The following is a 26,109-nucleotide window of genomic DNA, read 5'->3' as shown; positions in this document are numbered from 1 at the left end:
CAGACTGTTGTTAGAGACCACTTCGAGATCCCTTGTCCTCTGACAAAACTGTGTATTATTTTTTAAGACATTTTCCAGCTGTGTTTCTGGCACCAAAAGCAGGTATTTTAAGCCAAAACAGGATCTTATTCCAACCCTAACCAAGTGCTTGTTTTGAGTAAACCTTACATAAAGTTTTAACATACAATATCTGTGGTATATAGAAATAGACAATGCCAACTTATTCTGGTGATTGGGTTGGTCAAAGTACCGCCTAAAATCACCAACAGATGATCTTTCTGCAGTAAAAACAACAATCATATCTCCACAACCAACATGAAGCAAAAATAAACTCAACTCAGTCTATTGTCGCTTAAATGACTTCTGTCTATTTGGGTTTACAGAACCCTGCAGTGTCTTCAACAAAATAAAAAGAGAGTCCAGCGTAGAGAGGCTGAGTGAATGTGGTCTGGACTCTGTGGAGGAGAGTCATGGTGTTAGAGATGCTGTAGAAGGACAGAATACCGGCACTGTGGTCCAGGTACACTCCAACTCTGGAGGACCGAGGACCTGAGACAGGAGTCCTCATGTTGCCGTGCCAAAAGTTATAACTGTGTTTGGTACAATATAATGCCCAAGATATGTCATTGTTACCGAATTTGCTTTCATTCGAGACTCCTCTGCTGATATTCTTGTATGCGAGTGCCACACAAACTCCTTCCCTCCACTCCACCTCCAAGTAGCAACGTCCGGTCAGACTCTCTCTACTCAGGACCTGACGCCAATTAGTGAATCTGTCTGGGTGAGGAGAATAAGACTGTTGTATACTCGCTAGTGTTGCTTTTCTGTTTCCATCAGATAATAACAGAGAGGGCTGTGCTGTATTCGGATCCAGTGTGTTTTCACATGAATACTGTAAGAATTCTGCTCTGCTCCTGGGTTCAGCTTCAGTCACTGTCAGTGAGATATTTGTCCATTTCTCACTCAGAATGTTCTGTAGTTTTTCTCTGACCTCTGACACAGCCACTTGAGCATCCTCAAAGTACCGCTCAGAATGTATATTGGTGCTGAATGAGTCTGTCGATTCACTGAGTCGTGATAGTGAGGGGTAGTTTTGCAGAAACTGGTTGTGATCCTCTGTGTGTGAGAGCTGCTCCAGCTCAGCGTCTTTCCTCTTCAGCTCAGTGATCTCCTGCTCCAGCTTCTCCTGAAGCTCTTTGACTCGACTCACTTCAGCTTCCTGCTTGAATCTGATCTGCTGCTTCACTTCAGAGCTTTTTGTCGCAATGAGTTGAATTAACTCAGCAAAGATCTTCTCACAGTCCTCCAGTGCTTTATCAGCAGAGAGATTGATAGCCTTCATCTCCTGATTAAGTTCCTTTATGACTTTCTCTCTGTCCTGGATTCTCTGCAAGATTCTTTGTCGACTCACCCCGAGCTCTGTCTGCCTCTCAGCCCTTTCTGCTGCAGCTACGACTATGTCGTGGCCTCTATGTTCATCTACAGAGCAGATAAAACAGATACACTGCTGATCAGTACGGCAGAACATCTTCATTACCTCATCGTGTCGAGAGCAGATGCTCTCCTGGAGCTTCTTTGAGGCATCCACCAGGTTGTGTTTCTTTAATGGAGCCACGTCATAGTGAGGCTGGAGGTGACTCTCACAGTAAGAGGCAAGGCAGACCAAACAGGACTTGAGGGCTTTCAGTTGTCTTCCAGTGCATAAATCGCAGGCCACATCTTCAGGTCCAGCATAGCAGTGATCAGCAGGAGCAGCTTGGAGTTCAGTCTTCTTCAGCTCCTCCACTAAATCCGCTAACATGTTGTTTTTCACCAGTACAGGCCTCGGTGTAAATGTCTCCCTACACTGAGGGCAGCTGTGAATTTTCTTCTCATCCTCTTCATCCCAGTGGGTTTTGATACAGCTCATGCAGTAGTTATGTCCACAGGGAATAGTCACCGGATCCTTCAGTAGGTCCAGACAGATCGAACAGCAGAATTTCACTCGGTCTAGCTGAATGTCTTGCTGCGCCATTTCACCTGTCAGTGAGTGTGAAACAGTTTCACTTTCTCTTAACAGAAACAAAAGATGATCTCCTCCTACTCTTGTTGCTGCAAATAATGACATTCATCAGATCCTTCATTCCACACTAGGTTGTTGACACCCATCCTTTTACCTGCAGGCATGTGACGGTCAGGAAACAGACAAATATTATGATAGGGTGGAGCTCGCTGTGTTCGAGAACAGAAGAAAAAGGGAAGGGTTTTCAGGTTTTACTGCATTTCACAGAGAGTATCTTTTTATAAGAAGTAGGGTGTGTTATCTGTAATTTACAATGTGCAGAAAAATTATTTGGATTGAAAGTGGAGACTTTCTGCTCACAACTTGAGAACACTTAGCTTCCCGATCACTAAAATAATGTTAACTTTGTAGATTTCTGCAATGAATGGATATGATGAAACATTACTTTTCTTAAAATGTCAAATGTACTTTTCGTTACGTTTATGGTCTGGTTAGGTTTAGGCACACAAACCACCTGACTAGGGTTAGGAAAAGATCTTGTGTTGTCTGAAATACTAGTGGTTGTCACTACAAACAAGGCTGGACAATGTCTCAACAGTTGCGAAAAAAATACCCACTTTAGTCAGTTGAAACAGGAAGCGCATAAACTCTTTGATAGTGGCTCACTTAAAGCTACTTAAGGGTGAAAAATTGGAGAATTGCATGCTAAGAGGTAAACATCATAATCTGAAAGATCAGTGTGAACCCCTAATACTTCTCCTAACTTTTCACATACAGGTTAAGTTCTTCAGGTAAATTTACATTCAGAGAGTTACCCTTGGATTCCTGAGGATGTGAACTAGTGTGTTGACAGGCGTCGGTGTCCATGTTGGTTGGTTTAAGGGTGACTGCTCAGCGGAGCCAGGAGGATGCTGAGGAGGTGGAGCGAGAGCGAAGGAGGAGAAGCAGGGAGAAGGAGAGGGGAGAGGGGAGTCCTTCCTGGCCAGAGCCCCCCCAACACAACGACCGAACACACAACACAGCGTGAGTACCACTAAATGTTACACCACTTCACCCTGTAATGGCCTTCAGTTGCAAATATCTCAAAGCAAGACTAGAAATGGAGGGCTATTGTATAGATGTCAAAGCGTGTTGGGATGTGACTCTGGATTCACTGCAGTCTCAGTCAAAGGGATACAAGTAAGGTTTGTTTTTTGAATGTTGTTGTACTGTACATCCATACATTTTTCATTCAAGCGTGTAAACCAGACTTAGTCTCCTGTAACATATCACACATCCAGTTATTTAATTAAAACACAATGAATCAACATTATAGACAAAACTTTGTATTAAATGTGACCCCCAACATTGATCTTATGTAACAGAATTACATTGAACATTTACATGTAACTGAAATACTTTAATACAGTGTTTAAGGCAAGTCATTACGACATCTGCGTCCAGTGCATGGATTCTGCAGGTGTTTGCGTTCACAGAACAGATCAGATGTTGAACAGGCCATGATGTTTACAGCTGAAATTTTCTTAATTGGGGCCCTTACTACAGTGCTGATTACAAGGGAAAAGACTTGAGTGCACGTTTGTCATCAATAGTTTAAGTCATGTTACACAGGCCAGTGATGCTGCAGGTGAATGAGCTGAGAAAGCTGCTGCACCATCAGTTTCTGGTCGATCGCGTGGAGATATGACGAGGGGAAACACGTCTCACCTGAGACTGCGCGCTGCTGAGCAGACTCATTTACAGCCCTGTGAAGTAAAATGCACTTCACTTATCAAATACTGCACTGCTAACTGGTTCAGTCATTAGCCTCATGGTTAAGGTGTATGGTTACGTTTGGTTACTAAAACAAAGAGAGTTTATAAGTGCACAAAATTGACAGGATAGACCAACTTGCTTCAGCCTCAGTCTGTTTATATTGGAAGATAAAGTCAAATCTTTGAAAAGAGTGAAGTTGTTTGTATTCTAGCTTTGCTGATGTGTACTTTTGGAATAATTATGTTTAATGTTTATAATTATGTTGTTGGTTTGACATTTAAAAGAATCTCATTCAAACATTTTAGAAGCTCAAACATTTTTGATTTAGTTCTGATAGAAGAGAATTTTTTTCGAGGGCTGTTGATCATGTGAATCTTTCAGGCAAACACAGAAGATGTGTTTGGCTGAAAAGTTCAAGTTGACCCAAGAAGTCCAGGCAAAAAATGATTTTCTCATATCAGAAGATGTTTGTCAAAACTTAAAACTCTTCATAAATGGCCACCTGGAGGTGCTCCAATTTCTCCCTCAATTCCAGTGTTGAAGAGTTTTCGAGACACACTGCTAAGTAACAGGCCAACAAACAAACAGGACTGAAAATGTATTGTCTTTGATGGAGGTGGTGATAAACACAAACAGGATCAACTAACAGTCAGCCAAAGGCGACATTTAAGAACCCAGATTCCAAAACAGTTGGACCGCTGTGCAAAGCATAAATAAAAACAGATGCAATCTTCTGCAAACAAGTTTTCCATGTTACAAAAATGTGTTTTTGGAGCATTCAATAACTTTCTCGGTCTTTTGTTTCCCCTGTCCCAACATGTTGCTGGCATCACATTCTCAATCAGCATATATTTACAAAACTCAATAAAGGTCATGAGGTAAAACAATAAAAAATTGTGCTGTTTATAATTGAATATGTGTCAAAAAGGATTAACAAATTATCTGTTTCATTTAGGTTTTATGCAGCGTCCAAATCAAGTTAGAATCAGAGAGCCCTAGTTAAAAAAATGTGTTTGCACTGTTCAGACATATGTTTGCATGTAACACAATCCAAGCTAGCCTGAAATTTATTACATGAGGGTTGAAACGCTCAGAGCTCAGCCTTTGGGAGTTTTGTTTGCACTGATGAGGTACTGTCTGCTGATGTGAGCTGGTCTGGAACAAGAGGCTGCAGCTACTCTTTGTTTACTGTTTCCATGGAGCCTGGAGATGCAGGCCCCGTCTGCCACCTGCCTCCTGGCTCAACACTGTCTCAGCCCTGTTAGAAACCTCATCATCAGAAACAACAAGGGACAAACCCTGACAAAAGGCATCGCTATGATTGGGTAAACTAGATGGAGGATATCTTTAAACAATGGAGGCATGAGTGAAAACAAACTGTGCTGATAGCTCCTAGAACATTTTATTTGACAGGGCTGCGTTTTGATCCAACAGATACAAGTAACCCTCACAAAGCAGAGCAGGCAAAACACTGGATGAGAAAACTGTTGGATTTTGAGTAGGAAAGTGTGAAAAAAGAGCTGGACACATTCCATCAGTTCACTAAACCACTGACATGGTTTCATCAACCTCTAATCAAACTCTTTCACTGATCAGTCGGACAACTAAAAGGATCTCTGTTTGGTCCTCAGGCTGGACGAGGATCTGAAGCCCAGCTGCTGCCTGGTTCTGGAGGAGGACGAGGGCTTCAGCGACTGGAGTCACAGGTTGGAGAATCGTAATGATCAGGAGGTGCCAGATGACTGCAGGATCAGGGTGCAGAGACCTTTAACATCACAGTGGAAACCGGAGCCTGGAGAGGACAAACAGCAGGAGGATGAAGAGGAGCAAAGCGGTCGGTCCAAGGAAGCTTCAGCAAGACCTCCAGAGAAGGTTCAACACATATCAGATCAATACAGTCAATAATAGGGCTTTCAGGTGGAGCTACTGTTGATTCTGGTTGTCTCCTATTTGGCTGTGTTATGTTTATATACTTTTTTCACATATCTGCAAATTTAGCTGTCAGATGATGATGATTTCAGTCCTGGTTATTTGTACATTTTAAGCCTCCAACATGACTTTACGAAGGACTCACTCATTGTTTCCACAGGTGATCTTATTTTTTCCATTAGTGCCACCATGACGTTCACATTTGTGATTTTCTTATGAAATGTCTTTTAGATCGATTGCCACAGAATTTGGTTCAGATATCCATGTTCCCCTCAGGATGAATAATAATAACTTCAATCATCCTTTAAATGGTCGGTCGATGTACAGAGAGGGGATTGGCAACTATTTCCATCATTTCAGTAAATTTAATGCCAAAACGTTGCATGGCTCGAGCTTCACAAATACGAGGATTTGCCACTTTTCCTTTGATTATGTAAACGATTTTGATGTAACTAAAGTAAATGATCTTAGTTCTTAATTCATGTATCGTAACTGTAAAGTAACAGGTCATCTGCTTTGCTTTTGGTTCATTTTAGATGTCCAGCAACAGAAAAGAAGTCAGGACATCGTTCAGCTCGACGGTCTTCCTGCCACAGGACACCAGGCTGCAACACGCCACGGGTCAGCCGGCAGACAGGACGTCTTACCTGGTTGCAGGGACGATGAAGCCTCGGTGTGCTCTCCACTCCTGTCTTACTTCATCTCCATCTTTTTCAAGTGGCATGTTTTAATAACCCCAAACGTTTTCTCATGAATAGTTTATCTCTTGGTTCATGCATGGTGTGTTCCTATCCTGGGATGTAAACATGCTCTTTTATCCAATCCACATCTTTTTTCACTTTAAATCTTGATCGCCACAGTGGCAGAGCCTGCAGAGTGGATGGGCAGGTGGAGCTGGAGGAAAAGGAGGAGGTGCAGGCCGCTCTACAGACAGACTGGAGGTCCACAGAAACCCGACAGATCCCAAGAGATGAGGATGATCAGGAGGAAGAAGAGGAACTGAGCTTCACCCATGAAGAGAAGGAAGTCCTTCGCCTCAGGAGGGAAGAGAGACACATGGAGAAGGGGGTAGAGGAAGAGGAAGAGGAAGAGTACAAGATGTCAGAACAGGTTGACTTAACTACTACTGCTGCCTCTTCTGCTGCTGTTATGAGTATCTGTATTTTTTGTCACTCCTTAAGATGACATTTGACAGGCGGATGATCTTTTTTCATCCGTCATCTTAATCCACGCCAAAACATGTTGGAAACTACCGTCCAGATTGTAACAAACACGCTGTGAATATTCAAGATGTATCCTTGACAAACGGCTACACTAGTTTACAGCAACGCATCTTGAAAACGAACGGCCCGGTTTCCATAAATTGTGGTGTGGATATTCGTGGTCCCCAGAGATGTTTTTAAGACTAGACGATCTTTCCTGTAGCACTGCAATCAGACCACAATTTCCATTTATTAGCCAGTCATGAGGAAAATCTAATTCTACATTCTACATTCACATATGAGTATAGATTAAGTGTTATCTTCAGGCTGAACTGCCAGGTCTTTTGATTATGTAACATAATACATAACAGCCTATTGGATGGATTGACATGATATCTGTTCTAAGGCAAATCACTCACAAAAACAGTGTTTCTCACTAAAACACATTCTGTACATTCTCAGCAACCAACACACTGAATCCATTTTCGTCCTCATAAAATTTTTCCAAACCTGTTTTTTTTTTTTTCCTCCAAGTTTGAAACCTGCTTTTTTATATATTGATGTTTATGAGCATACATTCCTCTTCTTCCCTTTCTTTTCCTACCTTTGCTGTGTTTCTTGGCACGTCGCTGCGTCCTGTAGATAGAGAGGAGTAGTGTGAAACTCTCTGCAGGAATGCGAATCACGTCACCTGCGGGCCTATGCATGTGCACAATCGTGCACAAGAAAGGAAGTAAATTAAACCCCATAAGGTAACCTTTAATGTCCACAAGTCATGGTGGCCCCCATCAAACACACTTACTTTTTACCTTCATGACTGGATCTCTAAGTTGTATGTTGTTAGTTATGTACAACGTTTTCACATTTTGTGTCACTGACCTTGGCTTAATTCATACAATGCTTTTTTACTACTAAGCAGTTCAGTTCTGCTTTTTTCTTCCCAGTGTTTCATGAAACATGTAATCAAACACATGCATGCTTATTAGAACTCATTGTTCATACAATTTGGCTTCAAATCTGAAAGCAATAAAGTGAAAGAACTCAGCTTTGGCTCGCAGGGTGTAGAAGTGAGAGCTGACGAAAGCAGCAGTGATGTAAGATGTTGTAACAAATTCCTACTTTTACCGCTGGTGCTTTGCCAGTGTTTCATTAGTCCTCTGCCACCAAATAACACAGCATGGGTGAACAGCGTGAACACGTTTTTAAAGGTTTCTGCCATTATTTTTAGTAAGGATGCAGAAGAAAGAACAGATGTGAGGGGAAACTGTTCTTGAGATTATACCGTTGAACACAATAAAACTTTTGTTCATCTTGACCAGTTGCTATGTATAAAATAGTAACAGTTGTTGACGTTTTTTTTCTGATGTGCTAGAGGAGTCCAGAGTCAGTAGAGGGCAGGAGGAGCGTAGAGGAGACCAGGAGATCTACACGCTCTCTCTGCAGCAGCAGCGAAGGCGATGAGTCGTTAAACTGCTACGGCCCGATGAGCCCAACATTCAAGGTATCTCGTCACACCACTGGTGGTCCGTACAATAACGTTTTCCGGATTCAAATTACCTTTAATCATGCAGTTAGCAGTAGTAAATCTCGGATTTCTCTAACCGATGATGTTACAGAGATAGCACAATGTTCTGTTTGGTCAAAACAGTTGCCATGCTCTTGCACGAATTTCAGTAAAGCTTCGAAGGATTCCTCTCTAACTACATTTCAAGTCAAGAACTTTTTTTTATCATAAAACCAATTATTATGAATCACTAATGGAAGAAACACCAGGGTCATGCTGCCAGTCTTCAAAATAATTGTGTCAGTTATCCCTCCAAATGACTGTGATGGATTACTGATAAAAAATGATTTTGCCTTGTTTTATATTAACCATGCTAACATGTTTTGTCTCTTTCATGCTCCCTGCTGGTCCACCAGAAACTCCTCATTCAGTTTTACCCAGTAAGTCTTGTGCATGTGTCAGCTGACTGTTTGCTCTGAGGTGTGAAGAGTTGATTTGTTTCAAATCCGCTGGACTGATTTCATATTTTATGTTTGAATAACGAGAGATGCACTGCATGTCAGAGTTCTGCCTATAGTTAGTAAGCTGCTGGAGACTGAAGTCATCTGCATCTCAGCGCACTGTGTCTCTTCATAGGATGAAGCGAACAGCAAAGTCTCAACAGATGGGAAATGCAAGGTGAGTGCTTCAGTAGACGAATGTCAGGGTCAAAGGTCAGCAGCAGCCCTAAGATTAGGAATGTAACAGGTGGAATTTACCACTCTGTGCCTTTCATGGGTTTTTTTCTGTGCTTTTTTTGGGGGGTTTGAAGAATCAATTACATCTTTTATATTACTTTTGCAATATGTCTAACTTGATTTTTCTATGGTTGTTTTTATCAATGTTGTCTTTTAAGTAAGGCCTTTTGTAGCTTTGTTTTGAAAAGGCCTGTATAAATATGGTATATTATTATGAGTGCCTTCCACTGGTCTTTCCATAAATGTAGCAAATGTCGCTGATGTGATACAACTAGGACCTGTCTTTTTAACCAGGGTTACCAAGTTAGCTAGAATCAAGTAGAAATTTTAACAACTCATTTTAATTTCATCCATGTGCCAAATTTGAGGGGTTCTCTTAAATTCTTTCCTTTAAAAAAAAAACAACCAGTAAAATAATGTACAGTCCTGCCATTCTCTGTGAGGAAAATGTCAGTATTTAGAGGTTTAAATTACAACATTGTGCCAGTTTGCAGGTCTGATCTGCAGCTAGCCTTAATCAAAAGTCTTAGAAAAAGTTAATCAAAGTGTTTTCTCAAGTTATCGTCGTTTCTTTCCACAGATCATAGAGAGAACCGAGTCTCTGAGGAAAAGGTGAGTCTGTGTTCTAATGCATTAAGATCAGTGTTGGGAAGATTACTTTGGAAATGTAGTTGGTTACAATTACAAGTTACCCTGTTGAAAATGTAATAGTAGTGTAACTATTTCAATTACTTTCTCAAAGTAATGTAACTAATTACATTTGATTACATTTTGATTACTTTTCTTAATTTTGAATGAAATCTCTCAACTGCTAACCATTTTCACATTTTAAGACCTATAGTGTGATAAACCTTTCAGTTCAAAGGTTTAACCATATATTATGAGTCTGACCTTAGGCCTGTACTGCGAAGGAGGCTCACTTCCTCACTAAATGGAGCGACAACGGGCTGATTTCAGCCAAGAGGAGCAGGTTGTTTTAATGCAGAGAGTATGAGCGATACAAAAAAGCCTGATCACAGCCTGAAGCAACAGTGTTGCTCCAAATATGACAAGAGGAGGCTGATTTTAATTTCTGACAGCTCTACATTGAGCTGCTTTTAAATATGAAGCTTTAGAGCAACAACAACTGTTGTTTTGAACTGTGTTTTATATTGTTTTCATATATTTCACTGATCGCAATTATAAAATGCTAGTGTGTGTTTTATTGAAAGCGAGGCTGGTGTGCGTATGAAAATAGGTTACAGTGGTTTTTTAGGTGCTGTAGCTACAAGCAAATCTCATGTTGTCTCTGTACAAAGACCTTCTTAAATGTGAGAAAACAGAGTAGACCTACTCAAGATTTGCGTTTGGGCAATACATAATAGGCGAAACAATTAATTTATTCATCGCCACGACATTAAGTTAAAGTATCTGTCGTGCTGCGAGCGCACAACTTCTTTCAGTGGTGACTGACTGTATATAAAAGTAAATAAATGACCTTCTGACACGAGTCGGATCAACAGCTGAGCAGCGTATCCCCTCAGCTGAACATCTGTAGGCGGAGACGCTCAGAGAGAAAGTAAACAGCAGCGGATCAGCGCGATCTCTCCCTCCGCACAAATGCTCCGTTCTGATCCAGCTCCACTGGACTTTCAAAGTAAAGGTGACGTCAGCTGTAAATGAGTTGAATAGTGAAATAGCGGCGCTTTTATAACCGATTTTATGATTAAACTCTGAACAGAACCTGGTCGGGACCAGGTTATGAGCTAAGCATAAGTTACCATGGTGATCTAGCCGGGTAAAAAGAGAGCCACCTTTGTAATACAGGGAAGCCTGGCTTCTGTCTGTATTAAGTGTTTTTTGTATTTCCAGCCCAGGAACATCTTGTGCGCCGCCGACGCTGTTGCTGTCTGACTGCCGCCGTACGGTTTGTCGGTTGAGTCGAATGGCACATGACCAGAGAGAGCCAATCATAAGCGTCAGTTTTGGAAGGAGGATGTTGATATGAAAAAAACTAAAAACAAACATGAATCCAGGGGGGCGAAAAACTATTTGATAAATCCGAGCTTTGGCGGCGATTTTTCAAATGTAACTTAAGTCGTAATCATTGAAATTTCCAAAAGCAACTGTAATTTAATTACATATTTTCTCCCAGTAATGTAACGGATTACAATTACGTACATTTTGTAATTAAATTACGTAACGTCGTTACATGTAATTCGTTACTCCCCAACACTGATTAAGATAGATTTAAAAGACTGACTGACTAATACGCTAAAACAGTCAGAGTAACTCACTGCTACAACACTTCAGAACTGCAGTGGGTTTTACTCAACCCGTCAGATTCTGTCGGTCTCTAGTGCCATTCAACCTCTTGGAAATATTCCCAGGATTAAAAATCCAGTTTGGTTGTGCAATTGGGTTCAACCAAAAATGTTATATCTCCTAAAAGAGTGGTTTTCAGTTAGTGTCAGCGACCTTCAGGGGTCTTTGAGGGAAGTCCAGGGGGAGCAATGCAACAACAGGACAGAATGTATGACTGTGTTGCTCATGTGTTTCATATACTTTCTGTAATAACACATCTAATAGCAAAATCAGGAACACTGGATAAAAATCTTATGAAATAGGGGTCCGTTGTCGATTTTCAGTTTAGAGGTCCCTGATATAAATCAGTTTGAGAACCACTTTCCCAAACAGACTCACATCTTAAATAAAACATTACTTCTTATTTTCCAAAGTTCTCCTTCAGTGTATTTGGTTCATGTGCAGCAGGGACACGCTGCCTGTGCAACAGCTGCATCTGATTTATAACATAATCACACGATGACCTTGACTGATCTGAACTTTTATACATTCCTCTACAGCACCAGCAGCATAAAGAAGACGCTGCCACCTGTTCCTGTTTCCAAGATTGACAAGAAACTGGAGCAGTACACACACGCTCTCGAGGTAAAACCCCATTGCGTAACAATCATTTGGATATTTTTTTTCCCTCTTATTGACTTAAGCAATACGCAGATAGACCCTGACAGTATGTCCACAAACTGCTAACTGTGATTCTAAGACAACAGGAGCAACTCTTACTTACTTTTTTTCTCTAAAAAGAAACCCTAACAGATAAGCAGCCATTCTGTTGGTATTGTTACTTCAAAGTAGTCTATAAATTGCAGGAATGTGTTGCTTTAGCTTGTAAAATATTATACACTGTGTTCCTTCTACAAAGCACACACAGTTCTGAATCTCACCGTCTCACAGGTCTCCTCCTCCAGATCAGGCAGTCACGTGCTGACAGATTTGACGAGTCCCACCGAGCCTGTCTCCTCCAAGAAATGCCTGTTTGAGGCCGGAGAAGCCTGGAACCAACACACTGTCCAAGTTTCGCCATCCAAGGTTAATCATGACATAAGATGCATGATTTGCTTGCACTATTTAATGCTTTTAAACGCAAGCAATCTAACAAACGGACATTTCAGATGCAGGTGGACCTTAACTCTGAAGCACATAAAAACAGGTATTTGTTTTGCCACAGCCAATTAAAACATTCTTCCTTTCTGTGTCAGGATGCAGATGGTTTAAAAGTTGGTGTCGCTGATCTCATCAATCAGTGGGTGAGAGGAAGTGAGGATGGGAGCAGATGCAGCTCGCCCTTCAAACCGGCAGTATGTCTGAATCTTACCCTGAATTTCCAGTAATGTATGAACCTTTTTCAACCCCGTGCTCATTTTTTCCCCAACAAGTTTCCCGTCTGTGACACGAGGTTTATAACAACTGTTTACTTCTGTCAACTTCTCTCAACTCTTTACCTGTTTGAGAACTTCCTGACCTTTTCTTTCTCAATTTAGTTTCATTATTTTTCTAACACGCTGATTTATTTTGTGTTCCTCTCTGCCTCATGCAACCGCACCCAAACCTCTATTCATCTGGCGTAAATCATCTCAACTCAGCTCGACAGTGCAGTCTGTAAAAGTCTGCCCCCCTGTGGCTGCAGCAGCATCATTCAGATCTTGGAGTTCAGACAGAGACTAAATGTGATCTGTATGCTGCTATATTTCAAGGAAATTAAACCTGATGGTGTTTTAAACAAGAAGAAATCATGCCAGCGCATCAGTGACACTGTGGTTCATTGATGAGAACACACTGAGGTTTCAGTGTAAATGTGAATCCGTCTTTGGTGAATATTGTTTTCTCAACTGAATTTCAGGACAGCTCTGGTGGTAAAAGATATAAATTTGTGGTGACGGGTCACGGCAAGTACGAGAAGGTTTCTGTTGACGACGGCTGCAGTGAAGATGCAAACTGCGAGTCAGGTAAAACCCTCAAGCATCCTTCATTTTGTGCTGTGATAATAGTAGAATTAATAAAATGTTTACCTCTTGTTTAAGTGAATTGCTTGAAGTAATTTGTTTAAAGTATTTTCTTTGAGAATTGATGTCACTTATGCTGGTTAGATTCTGCATTCAAAAATCTGACCCGTGATGTGACCTTTCATTTCATTTAAAAGAAGTGGTTAAGTTTAGAAGTTATTACATTTCCTTTAAGCAATTTATCACCAAATGTGGGAATGAGAAAAAAACAACACACCTACTTCTTATTAATAGGAAGATGATGAAACCCAGCCCACTTCATGACAAGCTAATTAAAGGATTATTTTTCTTACCGTCAGCAAATCAAGCACCAAATGTGGATTATTCCACAGCAGAAAATAGTTCCCCCAAAATGCACCATTTCCTCCCGTTTGAATAATGTTTGCTTAAACTACAGTGCTCTGTATCGGGACGTTGTAACCTATTTTAAAAGGTTCACATCTTGAGTAAGAACCAGTGGTGCAGACAAGGTTATGAAGTCTGAAAGAACTGAGAGATAGACTAACACATGTTGGTCTTCAGTGATGTGCACAAGGGGGGGCGCCCCCCCCCTCATGGCCCAATTGTTGAAAAACGTGCGCTAAAGTGCCCTCCTGAGAGCCAAAACATGCGCTAAAGTGCCCTCCTGAGAGCCAAAACGCGCGCTAAAGTGCCCTCCTGAGAGCCAAAAAAGCATGCCAAAGTGCCCTCTTGGTTGGCAAAACACATTAAACTGCACCCTTGGCTGGTTAGAACATGATAAACTGCCCACTTGGGAGCCAAAACACGCGCTAAAGTGCCCTCTTGGGAGCCAAAACGCGTGCTAAAGTGTCCTCTTGGGAGCCAAAACGCGCGCTAAAGTTCCCTTCTTTTCGCCCCTGCCCCTCAAAAAGTCTGCGCACGCCACTGTTGGTCTTGACAAGACAAGACATACACAAGCCTCATTGTGATTAGTTCTGTTGGAACTTGTCATATTTTAGATGCCAACCAAAGCATTGTTATAAAAAAAATAAACACATACAAGATACAAGTTTCATATTCAGCTTTATGTGTTTTTGAGAATCACACAGTAAACAAAAACATGTCATAGTTTAAGCATCCGTGTACAGTACTGAATCAGGCTGTGGTTAGCTTATAGGGGTAAGGCACCCCTCTTCTAAAATAAAATCCACATCATTACAGTCATCTTGGGGAAACAACAGTTTTTAAAATCGTACATACAGACAAAACAACAACATGCTAATATCTGGCACAGCAGCACCAAAATGCTCCAAAGCTGTGAAACATCACACTTATCAAATAATATCTGTCCTTCTTCTCCAGCTATCACTCAAATTTTCTCCATTCTGGCTTACTGCAGCAAGCCTCAACATCATCATCGTCATTCAATTGTTCTCCCCCCTCTACTTCCAACTTACAAACTCCCTAATGTTGTTCAGTAGTCCTGGACGAATCACCACAAGGCAGGAAATTACTACACAGGCAGGGTCACTAAGTTTTTTTGTTGTTGGATGTTTCAGTGTCAAGTGTATCTTCCTCGACGCGCAACACCAGTGATATAATAAAACAGGATTCTGGTTCAGGGATGTATTAGAGGTTATTTTGTACTGCTAACATGACCATAAAATGAGACTGTGTTGCTTTTGTGGGCAAGTGAGGCTAAACGTGACTGACACACTGGACTACATGGTTTGGGGTGATACCAGGTTGAATGGAAACAAGACTAAGCATCAAAAGCCATGCTACCAGCTCAGGGCTTTGAGCATAATACTAATAGTCCCACTGTGGCAATCCTAGTCTAGTGTGTTAGCATGCTAACATTTGCTAGTTAGTGCCAAATTTTAAGTGCAGCTGAGGCTGCTGGGAATGTCGTTCATTTCGCAGGTAGTTATAAAACAAAGTATTTGACAAGTTTTAAACAAATTGATTCAATAGTTGTTGAGAAATTTAAGTTGAGAACAAAGTTGCGAACCAACTGACGGACAGACCCAACATAACCATCCCAAGAGCCGCTTTAATAGAAAAATACAAAAACTTCACCAAAGCACATGTTAGTCCAATCTGACATACAGTTATATATATATCGACATCAGAGGGAGATCTTTAGTCGTCATGGTATTTTTCAGCATTTCCCTGCCCCAAGATGTACCAGCCTGTGTGACTGTAGTTTCCCGCCTTGATTGAAAGCCTGGACATCCACTGCTTTGTTTTCTATCTATACCTGACTTGCAGAAACCTAAATCTGATCTGACCTGACCATCAGCCGTCATTCATCTCTGTTATCCTTCTTTCAAGATCCACCTGCCCTGTTGATCCAGGAATGTAAAAGCCCTATTTATCACAGAGATTAAAAACTCCCTACCAGCGGTCTACACTAAAAGCCTTTGTTTAGAAAAATAGAAAAAAAAGTACAGTGTAACAAATGAAACCATCTTTCAAAGTATCTGCAGCGCATGCATTCAACACTACAACGAAAGAAAAAAGACAAATCCATCCAAGTACAGTTGCAGATTATACAATGATCCTTTTTTTGCATTATTTTTTTTACCATTAACATCCTTATTTGATTTGATTAAAAAGTGCAAAAAAGCCAAACCTGTATTACCTTATTATTTTTACTCCTGAAAAGCTACAACAACTAAATTATACACGAGATAAACTGATGAAAATGTCAGAAATACAAGTCCTTATTTGACATAGGGATGAATTTTCTGTCTTTGCTTTCCCAGGTTAAATTTTAAACTATGGCGAACTTGTAGCTCCAGTATTGACTCAGGTAGATGCCAATTGAGCAGTAGTCCCCAGTAGTCTACCTCCTCATTGCACTTATAAAAGACTTAAGCTATTGCAGAAATCCTCAAATGGTTTGACATTTTTGACACGTATTTTCTTCTAGATTCTCTTTGCGTGATTGCTTTTCTCAGAGGTTCCCCCACCTGCCTGAGATCTGTTTATTTTGTTATCAATTAGAGAAAGTGCCCACATCACAACACATTTTCACATCAGTTCTAGTTATTTATCGCTTTTTTTCGAACCAAACCCTCTGGCTTTTCTGTTGAAGTCCTTCTGTTCATCTTCCTGACCTTTGCGTTTTATCAGCCCCCTTTCAAACACTGCTGCTATTTTCGTGAGCGGCTTCTCTGCTGCCTCTTTAAGTTTCCTTGCATCAAAACGAGGGCTATACAGCAAAACTGGCAGGCGGCTGACAAAAGTGGGAACATCGGCTTGATTGTCTTTAGGGGGATTGTCTTTCGAGGCCTTTTTGTCATCAGAATCTTTCTTGGTGGAGTTGATCTGCTGCATTATTTTTTCTTTGGTAGAGAACATCTGAAAGAGGAGGGCGTCCCACATCTTCAACGCCTTGGGGCCTTGTTTGTTCATAACTCCCTCCTGATTGGCGCATTGGTCTGCAGGTGGTTTATCATCATTACAACTACATTCTGTTTTCTCGTTGCTGCCACCGGACTCAACCTGAGATTTGGCCTCCGGCTGTGGAAACTCTGGCTCCTCTGGCTCAACGACCATGTGTTTCTTGAGCCTTGTCCATCCGCTGAGCTTACCCTTGAGGCCTTTCAGCTTCTGGGCTGCTTTGGGCTCAGCAGATGAAAGGGACGTTTCTGCTTTAATAGGTTTCTTGTCAGTTGAAGATGCAGTCGATGTCGTTGACTTCCTGGAGGATTCGGCCGCCGGGGCTTCCTTCGGTGCAGCTGTAGTTTTGGTCCTCGGAACATCCTTGTCTTTGAGTCCAGTTTTTTGCTGAGATGGCGGTGATGTTCCTCTTTTTGGTGATGGAACTTTGACTGAGACTGAGGCCTGAGGCAGAGAGGCAGGAGTGGCAGAGTCAATCACAGCAGCTTTAACTATGGATGGTTTCATGTCTGTATCTGTTGCTGGCTTTGCAGGGGAAATGTTCTCTACCAGTAGGTCTTTCGATGGCTGAACATTACTGGTGTGTGAACTAATCTGGATGGGATTGGGTGGAGACTTTGAGTCGTTTTGTACAACCAAAGGTTTTGTTTCTACAGTGGCAGAGGGGGGCCTTGGTTCTACCTGCTTAGTAGGAGGTTGTGATTTTAGAGTGGGTTTACTTGTTGAAACAGGATCAGGAGAATGAATGGGAGCATTAGTTTCAGTGTTCAGTGGGGAGATTTTTTCTTTCTTCATGGAATTGGCTGCTAGGTTTGTTTTTATCTTGTTAGTTTGGGAATGTACTTTGACCTCAGCCCTGTTTGTCATGACTGAAGTGTCCTTTGCTGTAAGTGCATTTATTTCTGGTTTTGAGATATTCTCTTTGATCGAGTTAGCAGACGGCTGAATAGCACTAGTAGGAGTATTATTTCGAGCAGGTATAACTGGAGGTTTTGCCTGGTCTTTCAGAGTTTGAGGGGACTGAGGCAAGGTTGGAGTATATGTTCGATATGTAGGTGTATTACGCACTCTTGGCTCCGGTAGAGGGGAGGATCTTACTATAGGAGGGCTAGGTTGGGTTCTTGAATCTCTGGTGGCTTCAGCAGGGGGGTGAATATTTGTAACAGTGCGGAAATTTAAATCAGTGTGCAAGACAGTTTGTGTATTTTCAGTCTGAAAGTTAGTTTCTATAGATTTCTGTGTGTCAGAGACAGATTGCCTAACCTGTTTTTTTACTTCAGTCAGAGAGCTCAATGAATTCACAGATGCTTTAACGTTATCTCCAGATGTGATTTGACTTGCAATGGTTTGCTGTTCTACACTGATTCTAGATATGTTAGCCATGGCAGGACCAGATAAAGTGGAAGTTGTCGTATCAGTCCTAGATGTTACAGGATTTTTAGGTCTTGCAGGGGGACTTGTTAAAGTCTTATTGACTATTATTGGCTGAATCAAAGAAGACTGCTCTTTAACAGTGGTGGTATCATTCGTAATTTGTGGTGCAGAAGATCTGAGCTCAGCAAGAGGGTTGGCAATTGGTGCCTCTGAGTTTGTGTAGATTCCTGTTTGAGGAACAGAGCCAGTAGCTGGTTTTGTTGTAGATTGACTCTCAGGTCTGTCTAATCTCAGTTGAGGGCTTTTTGGTATGACAGGCCTCATGATGGGGCTTGACGGCACAGGACCTTTAATAACCTGCACAGTGTTTAAAGATTGATTGATGCTTGCTGCTGGGCTGGTCATTGTTGGCAAAATAACTTCTGCATGAAGAACATTGCTGACCACATTTTGTTTGAGTGAGTTTGCAATTTCAAAAGGTCTGCTTTGCTGAATAGCCGTTACACTTCCAGGTTGTCTGGGTAAGACTATGTCTGTCAAAGACTTACTGACAGTAAGCAATCCTTCAGATGGATTGTTGGACAGTTTGGTTTCACTGCTCAGTGTGTTTAGTGCCACGTGTCCTTTTGCAGGATTAGAAGCTGGTCTTGTTTCAATAGCACATTTTGTTTGAATGTTTTCTGCTCTAACATGTTTCGTGGGAAGATGCATTGATGCAAGAGACTGCATTGGTGTTGTCCTGTAGGGCTGTGGATGCAATTCTGTGTCTACTGTCGAGTTGCTGATTCTGTCAGGGGGGGTTTGGGGTTCTATATTAACTTTGCACGACAGTTGTGTGTCTTTTGCCGCAATGTCGAGATTTGTTTCAGTTACTTGTGTGGCCTCCGCGGTAGTTCTGCTTGAACTGGTGTAGAAACTTTCTGCTTGAACAACTTTTTCTTGGCCACTCAATCCTATGCTTCGCAATGTCTTTGGAAGCACATTTTCACCAGTTGTGGTTAGCTTTGGGGGCTCTTTTGTGGGCACAATAGAGCCCCAATCATGGAATCCAATATCTAAAATGTTTGTAGAGACAGATTGGTCAGGTAGTTTGGTTTCTGTGGTCGGTTTTGATGGGTTAGTATTAAAAGCCGGCATATTTAGTACACGATTTACATGATTTTTTATTTCTGCACTGAGCTGTTGTGTTATGTGTGTGCTTTGGAGGGATGCCGTGCAGATACTGTGCTTTGCAGAACAAACAGATGCTGTGACTGGCTGATGTAGCAAAACAGACCCTCTGGTAGCATTAATTGATTCTTTAGAGAATATATTTGAATATTGGGTCTCAGTGTTTGTTTTGTCTGGGATACGTTCTGTATTGGCAGCCACAGAAGACAAAATGTTCCCTATGTTTGTTTTATTTGGTAGAGAAAACCCACTGCTTACATTTATATTCTGATTAACTTCATCCATTCGCTTATGTAAAACAGTTTCAGTAGCCAATTTGCTGGCTTGTTGTTTTCCTATGAAGGATGCACCATTCATGATGGCCCTGCCTGAGAATTTGGGCTCTAATTCTGTGAACAGGGATTGATTAACCAGGTTTTTAAAGTCAGCTAGGTCTGTAACAGGCCTGGCGGGTAATAACGGAGGGACTCCACCAGCAGTTTGGTAAGACTTCACTGGAGCTATCTCTATTTTTCCTGACTTTGTGTCCTTGGAATCACCTGTCGTAGATGTTTTCTCATGACTGTCCCCGTTCTCTCTGACATTCTTGTCTTTTGCACTTTGTAGCTGTGTTTCTGTATTTGAATCTACTCTCACTAAAGGTAAGGAAGAACTTGACAGACCACTGCTATCAGCCAGACATGGAGTTGTATTTAGTGCTGCCTCTATAGAAAACAGTGCCGCACTTGGTGTGTATACCTCACCTGCTTTAGGTATTGGTATTGGAGCCTCAGTGTACGAGGCTTTTGATGCAGATACTTCACTTGTGGATTGCTGAATTGTTTTCTCTGCCAAGTCAAGGGGAAGCTCAGGTTTTATTGTGTCCATGCTATAAGTTTTGAGTGATTGTATTCCAATACTGTGAGCTTCAGACCGACTTTCCTCAAACACATCTTTGCTACATGTGACAATCCCTTCAGAATCCCTTGGAGTTGACTGTGGCTGTGTATTTTGATCCGTGGAAACCTCCATCGAAGGGGGAAGATCTTGGTGTCCATTTAGTTGTTCTGTTTCATTAGACTTGGAGACACGTGATCCATCTACAGCTACATCTGATTGTGTTTTGTTTGAAGATCTTTCATCAACCCTTGCAGATACAGGGCTCTGATGTGATGACGTAGTCCTAATCCCACCGTAGGCGGTATATTGAGCTGGGGTAAGCCCATAGTACATTGATCGTGATTTGGGCTTTGATGCCGCTAATGTCATTTGAGTCTCCAGTAGTGACGACAATGACTTGCGGGCCTCATTCACAGGACGATGATATGTGGATGGCAGGGGGCTTGAATTTAGTGGTGCTTGCATAGAAATCACTGGTGTAGGATTGAAATTATTTGGTGCAGGGGAGAAAAATGATGGAACCTTTGGCAAAGAGGAAACTTGACTCTCCAAAACTTGGTCAGTACATGGTTTTGGGATGATTGGTTCCCCAAGTGTTGGTTTAACCACAGTAGAGTCTGATGTGGGCATACTCGATGCCAAATTTGTTCTGGGGTGTTGCTCAGTAGTTTTTGTTCTTTGTATATTTTGAATCTCTACATCTTTATAATTGCTGTCCTGTATGACTGCGGTCAGTTGATTGTCATCAGTCACCTTCAGTTCTTCTATGGCAACAGGAGGTTTACTTATACCACTAGTTTGACTCGCTGAGTTTTCGCTGTGTCTTGGAGCTTCGTGGTGTCTTGGAGCTTCTTTGCATCTTGACGCCTTGTTGAGAATCGCAGTTTGTAAATCTTGAGAAGAGTTGAAAGCAGGACTTGCAGCAAATAAAAGCGGGTTAGGTTTGGATATTTCAATAAAGGGTGTGGATACTCTAGCTGGTGTGCAAGAGGGAGTCTTAGGTCTTCCAGATTGGGACCACGCCACCAACAGTTTCTGATCAGTTTTCCCCACTAAAACAGCTGTTTTCTCCCTGGATACAGCTGATACCATTGCTCCCTGGTTGGTTGCGCTTATTAATGTCAGGTCCTGGATGGAGGGAGGTTTAGAGATCTCATAAAATGTTGCCTTTGAAGTGTAAATCCTGGTTTGTGCTGTGTCAGGCCTAGTCTCTTTCACTGCTTCAACAAGTGATATTTTTGAGGCGGTTATCTCAGAGGTCATCTGGCATGGAATGAAGTTGCCATTACTGGTAGGTCTGGCAGTCCAAGATGATGCCTGGCTCTGAGGGTAGTCTTCTGAACTGGTGTTTGTCTCCCTCTGGCTGGGAATAAAAGGTTGTGTCTGAGTGTTTGATAGCAGCAGTGGAACAGGAGGTAGGTCTGAAACTTGAGAAGGTGGCATGCCCGGGCCAAAGTTGGGGGCGGCCGGGGATAGAGTTAGGCTGTGCGTTGATATTTTGGTGCTGGACTGCGACATAGCGACTGGAGGGACTGTTGTGACTGACCCATGGGAATTTGGTGTCATGTTTAAACTGAGAGCAGAAGAAAGAGGTGGTGTAGGAAGTTGCTCAGGTGGTGACGGGGGTGGTGAAGCCGAATGTGGCATCCTGAAAGGAGTCACATCATCAAATAAAAACGAGGAGCACTCATAGAGTGGAGCCACCTGCTCTTCAGAAGCTCTGATCTGAGCATTGTAGGACTGAGGGGGGAAGCTGCCAGTTTGGCTGTTTGGGCTGCTCCGTGGATAAGGGAATGCAGATGCAGAGTGATCATAGAGGGAGCTAAAGGGAAAACTAGACACTGAAGGGTCTGCAATGTAGACTGACTCTGGTGTCCTGGGTGGGCTGGACTGGTCACTGTGCTCAAGGTCCGTGCTAGCTTCGTTGACTGGCGACAAACAGGAGCGAAAGGGGATAGGTGTCTGAGATAGGCTGCCTTTTTTCTTGCCTCGTTTTTTCTTGAGTTTCTGAAGCCTTGCATTGTCTTTGCCTGGCTTTGGCAGTAAGGGTGGAGGATAATGCTGGGAAAGGTCAGGATCCAGCCCATTACTATAACTTACTTCCATCAGCATTTCAGATTCCTGCAAGGCAGAAGAGAAACATCAGTCTTTTTAACTTCATCCGTCATAACAGGACTGTCATCTAACAGTCAGTTTCATCATAGTTATATTGTAGTCCATATCAAAAAAGTTTCCGAGAAAAAATGAGAGAAAGTCAAAGCCAAGCTCCAACAAACAACTTTATAATAGAAACTAGATTATCAAGAAGAGAGGAGCAAGACTTTGATGAAGTGCCTTTATTGCATGGAGTGCTGTTTTAATCACTACACAATTAGAAATGTTGAGAAGTTTTGCTCCAATGCAGAGTTTGGCCAGAAAATGCATTTTTAATGTCAGAAATCATGTCAGGCAAATAATCACTGTGTTTGTTTTTTATTAATTGGTTTGACAAGTATTTATGTTAAAACATTGTAAAAACTTGTTGTTCTTCTTTTTCAGCGGGACTTTTCTATGAAGATTTGTAAAACACATACTGGACTTTAAAGAATTTTGGGTAAAAGAAATCTTTGATACTGCACAAATTATAGCCACTATCACTTTACCATTCTCTGTATTTCAGGTTTAAGTTGGAAATGAATTTCAATGATGTTGTAATGACAAATTTCCTGTAATACTTTGTGTAATTTTACAAAAGGTAGTGATACAAATAGTGTCTTTTTTCTTTTTATCCTGAATTATAATCTCAAGATCTTTTAAAATGTTGCAATAACTTCAATTAAACAGATTCCTGATGTTTGTTCCTCAATAAAAGTTTCTGTCTTTGCTTCCTTTGTCATTTACTGTGTCAGTGACCTTATCGTCGTCTGCTGTGTTCCCAGTATAGTGTATTCAGCTGCTTACCATCTGTACTGATTTAACCTGTGCTAATGGCTCTGAGTCTGCAGCTGGCTTTAGAAAACTATGAGCTCTCATGGCAAACAAGCTCATTAGGGTTTCAAAACTCTTAATTGGGTCCTGAAGATGCTGCATGGCTACAAGAAGCGTCAACATTAGAAATAGAAAGGCATGTAAAGCCATTGCTTATGGCTAGGCTACTTTGAAATGATGACAAACTACTTATGAAAATAGTCTCTCAAGGAGACTGTCGGATTTAAAAATGACCTCTGCAAGAAATAAAAGTAAACCCAAAGGACAGTGATTGACACATACAGGAGGGTGACCAGGTCCATGCAGGGAGGAGGGGTGTTAGTAGTGAATATTCAGAAGCAAAGAAACTTAAAATGGGAGCAGCAGTAAATTGGGTCCAAATTCCGCAGTCACTGACATAACAAGCAAACAATGAGAAGGGGGTCAAAGGTCAGAAGCACAATTAACTGACAATAATTATGACATACATGCTTCTGTAGCCAGGATATTAGACAGATGTGTTTAAAATGATTTGGGAGAAACAAGCAGCAGAGGAGGGAGCTGAATCAAATTAAAGTATATCACCAGTAATATGAAGGAAGATTCATTTATTTCAAGAGAAATCTGTCATAAAATTCAACTACTCTTCTTTATAACACATGTTTTCCACGCAAAGTATTTTACAGAGGAATCTTACAAAATATCTCAAGGATAATTCATATTCAGACTTTGACATTGACAATTGATTGACATTTTATGGTAGTTTCGTTTACTGTATAATCTACTTTTTCCTGGGCCGTCTCAAGTGGCAACATTAGCTTATTGTTTCTTTCCTGTCTGAATGCTGGAGTGTCTTTGGGTGACACTAGAAAATGTCCACCGTCTAATTTTAGCCTGAGCGAAATAAGAGCAAACACCCTGACACCGAGCACCTGCTGCCTGCTGTCCTGCACTCACACAAACAGCCTCAGTCTGCTGGAAATCAATCTGAGACCCAAATCCTCTCAGAACGACTCCGACTGCGAGCTTAACCCCATGTTTTAGAGCGATGATTATCTTTTGAAAATGTCATGTTTGCACCAGCTTTGTCTGAGAGAAGCAGGAAGTGTAACAATCTCTGTTTTAAATATTTAAAGCAAAGAAGCAGAAGTAAAAAAAAACAACTAAAAAAAAACTTCTGTATGTCATGAAATCAAAGATTTGGCGGTTTTTGAGCAAATGTTTAATATGAATCTGTGTTGTCGAAGCGACTCCTTAAGTCACAGTGACAAGGAAGCCAGCTGACACATTAGAAGTCCCCCTTTTAAGGCTCTGGGGTTGGATATCTGGGAGGTTTCCATTGGAGCAGCTCAAAAGGGGAAAGTATAATATTAGCTTTGTGGTAAAACTGTGTCATGACCTCATTCAATCTAGCTTTGAAGAACACAATTCAACAAGATAGAGGGCAGGCTCTTCAGTGATCATCATGTTGCTAGTTTATGCATCTGAGCAACACTTACCTGAAATGGAAATAGGTGTTGCTCGTGTTTTGCTGGGCAGGCTGCAAAGCAAACAAAACAGAGAGAATTTATTTGCAGCTAAAAGTGGACTAGAAAAAAGGCCAATAAAAAGATTTAGGTATAAATACTGTGCAGGTGTGCAGGTTTTGCTAATGGCTAATGGCTAATTCCAGCTTAAATCTATTATAGCACAAAAAGTGTGCAGAAACAGGGTAAACATTGCAGTGCATGCTCTTCCTTTCACAGAAATACATACAGTATATGCATCATGCGTTTAAGATTTCATATCGCGCATTGCGTCTATCATGCACCATTTGCAAGTTAGCACCCAGCTAACAGGTCATGCTGCAGTATCACCAGCTTGTCAATCAACAGACACTGAGTTTGACTGGTTTACCTTCGGCGAGCGGCTGTCGGGACAAACTGCTCTCTGCTTGTTAATCCCCGATCAGGGTGCCACATGGCCGACTCATCCTGAAGTGAACTGAAGCCTTAGGGAGCGAGCCACAGTGCCCGTGGCCACTCCAAAAATAAAACTGTTGCCTTCAGTGTGTGTTGCAGGGGCAGATGGGGGTTTCCAGGCCACCTGAGATGGCTGAGATGCAGCCCCTACAGGCGGTCTGCAGACACCTCCACCTGAGGGAAGGTGGTCGTTGTTAGCTCAGAAGACAAGCAGGAAATGACAGTTTGTTACCAATAGCATGAGGCGTGTACCTGGCATCAACAAGAACAGGTTCACTGGTTTTTAACCCAGCATTTATTCAAGTTTTGTTAACCATGAGCTCCTCAAACATAAGCCAACTTCTAGTCCAAGGGAACTACCTTTGAGGAACTAAAAAGTTCCTTCAGCCCGTTGTTGTCTGCGTTTTTGTTAGACTGCTAATCTATACAACAGCCATAAGTGTCTGTCCATCTTTATTCCGTAACTCCATGTTCATGTGTCAAAGCACAATGTAGAAAAAAAACAATTGATTGATTTGATTTTCTTAAAAATTGTGGCTTAATAAATTGCTGTGAGTACTCCATCAATTAGAAATGCTAAGTGCTGCAAGCTCTACCCCCAAAACTCCTGTTCTCAAAGATGGTGAATTTCTGGTGGTTAAAATAATGTGCCTGGAACTTCAAAGGTAACTCAGTGACTACGTTACATTGTGGTTAATGTAGGTGGAAGATTTTGAAGAGGAAGAAAAATAGGCGAGATCTATTCTGCTGTATTGATTTTGTATTTTTTTAGACTCTCCATAAAAATTCCAGCATTGTTATAGGAGTGCAATGCTAGACCCCTGGACTGCTTTTACAATCTGGTGACTACATTACCCACATTGTAATGTAGTCACTGAGTGACATCACTGGAGGAAGTTTATCAGATTACATGCAGCTTCCTCTGCAGCCACAGAAGGCTTCAAACTACTTTTTTTCCA

General features: G+C 41.6%; 2 protein-coding genes across 3 annotated transcripts in view; one reads left to right on the top strand and one right to left on the bottom strand.

Moving 5' to 3' along the window:
• Window positions 1-23,107, top strand: part of LOC115580656 (lymphocyte-specific protein 1-like) — a 28,859-nt gene extending 5,752 nt beyond the window's left edge. Inside the window, exons 2-14 of the mRNA XM_030415228.1 lie at window positions 2,885-3,025; window positions 5,389-5,629; window positions 6,223-6,359; window positions 6,547-6,796; window positions 8,261-8,389; window positions 8,809-8,832; window positions 9,029-9,070; window positions 9,710-9,741; window positions 11,973-12,057; window positions 12,364-12,498; window positions 12,669-12,767; window positions 13,310-13,415; window positions 22,782-23,107. Coding sequence (XP_030271088.1) covers window positions 2,885-3,025; window positions 5,389-5,629; window positions 6,223-6,359; window positions 6,547-6,796; window positions 8,261-8,389; window positions 8,809-8,832; window positions 9,029-9,070; window positions 9,710-9,741; window positions 11,973-12,057; window positions 12,364-12,498; window positions 12,669-12,767; window positions 13,310-13,415; window positions 22,782-22,807 — 1,447 coding nt within the window. The 3' untranslated portion in view covers window positions 22,808-23,107. The remainder of the gene's footprint in view (window positions 1-2,884; window positions 3,026-5,388; window positions 5,630-6,222; window positions 6,360-6,546; window positions 6,797-8,260; window positions 8,390-8,808; window positions 8,833-9,028; window positions 9,071-9,709; window positions 9,742-11,972; window positions 12,058-12,363; window positions 12,499-12,668; window positions 12,768-13,309; window positions 13,416-22,781) is intronic.
• Window positions 14,479-25,183, bottom strand: LOC115580655 (mucin-12-like). 2 transcript variants are annotated; one of them, XM_030415226.1, is made up of 4 exons: window positions 25,086-25,183; window positions 24,689-24,729; window positions 20,108-22,364; window positions 16,745-17,264 (listed from the first exon to the last, which is right to left on the bottom strand). In XM_030415226.1, exons 3-4 carry the CDS (start codon window positions 22,353-22,355, stop codon window positions 17,089-17,091), a joined length of 2,424 nt encoding a protein of 807 aa, XP_030271086.1. In that variant the 5' UTR covers window positions 22,356-22,364; window positions 24,689-24,729; window positions 25,086-25,183; the 3' UTR covers window positions 16,745-17,088. The 2 variants fall into 2 exon arrangements, with proteins under 2 accessions (XP_030271085.1, XP_030271086.1); XM_030415225.1 differs by having other exon boundaries at window positions 14,479-22,364.
• Between the last annotated feature and the right edge of the window lie 926 nt (window positions 25,184-26,109).

The sequence above is a fragment of the Sparus aurata genome, chromosome 4 (genome assembly GCF_900880675.1).
Source record: "Sparus aurata chromosome 4, fSpaAur1.1, whole genome shotgun sequence".
Taxonomy (NCBI): Eukaryota; Metazoa; Chordata; class Actinopteri; order Spariformes; family Sparidae; genus Sparus; species Sparus aurata.
This window is presented reverse-complemented; position numbering and strand designations above follow the sequence as displayed.

Coding starts and splice junctions, on each gene's coding strand:
- LOC115580655 (XM_030415225.1), bottom strand. CDS start 22,355: ATGCTGATGGAAGTAAGTTATAGTAATGGGCTGGATCCTGACCTTTCC.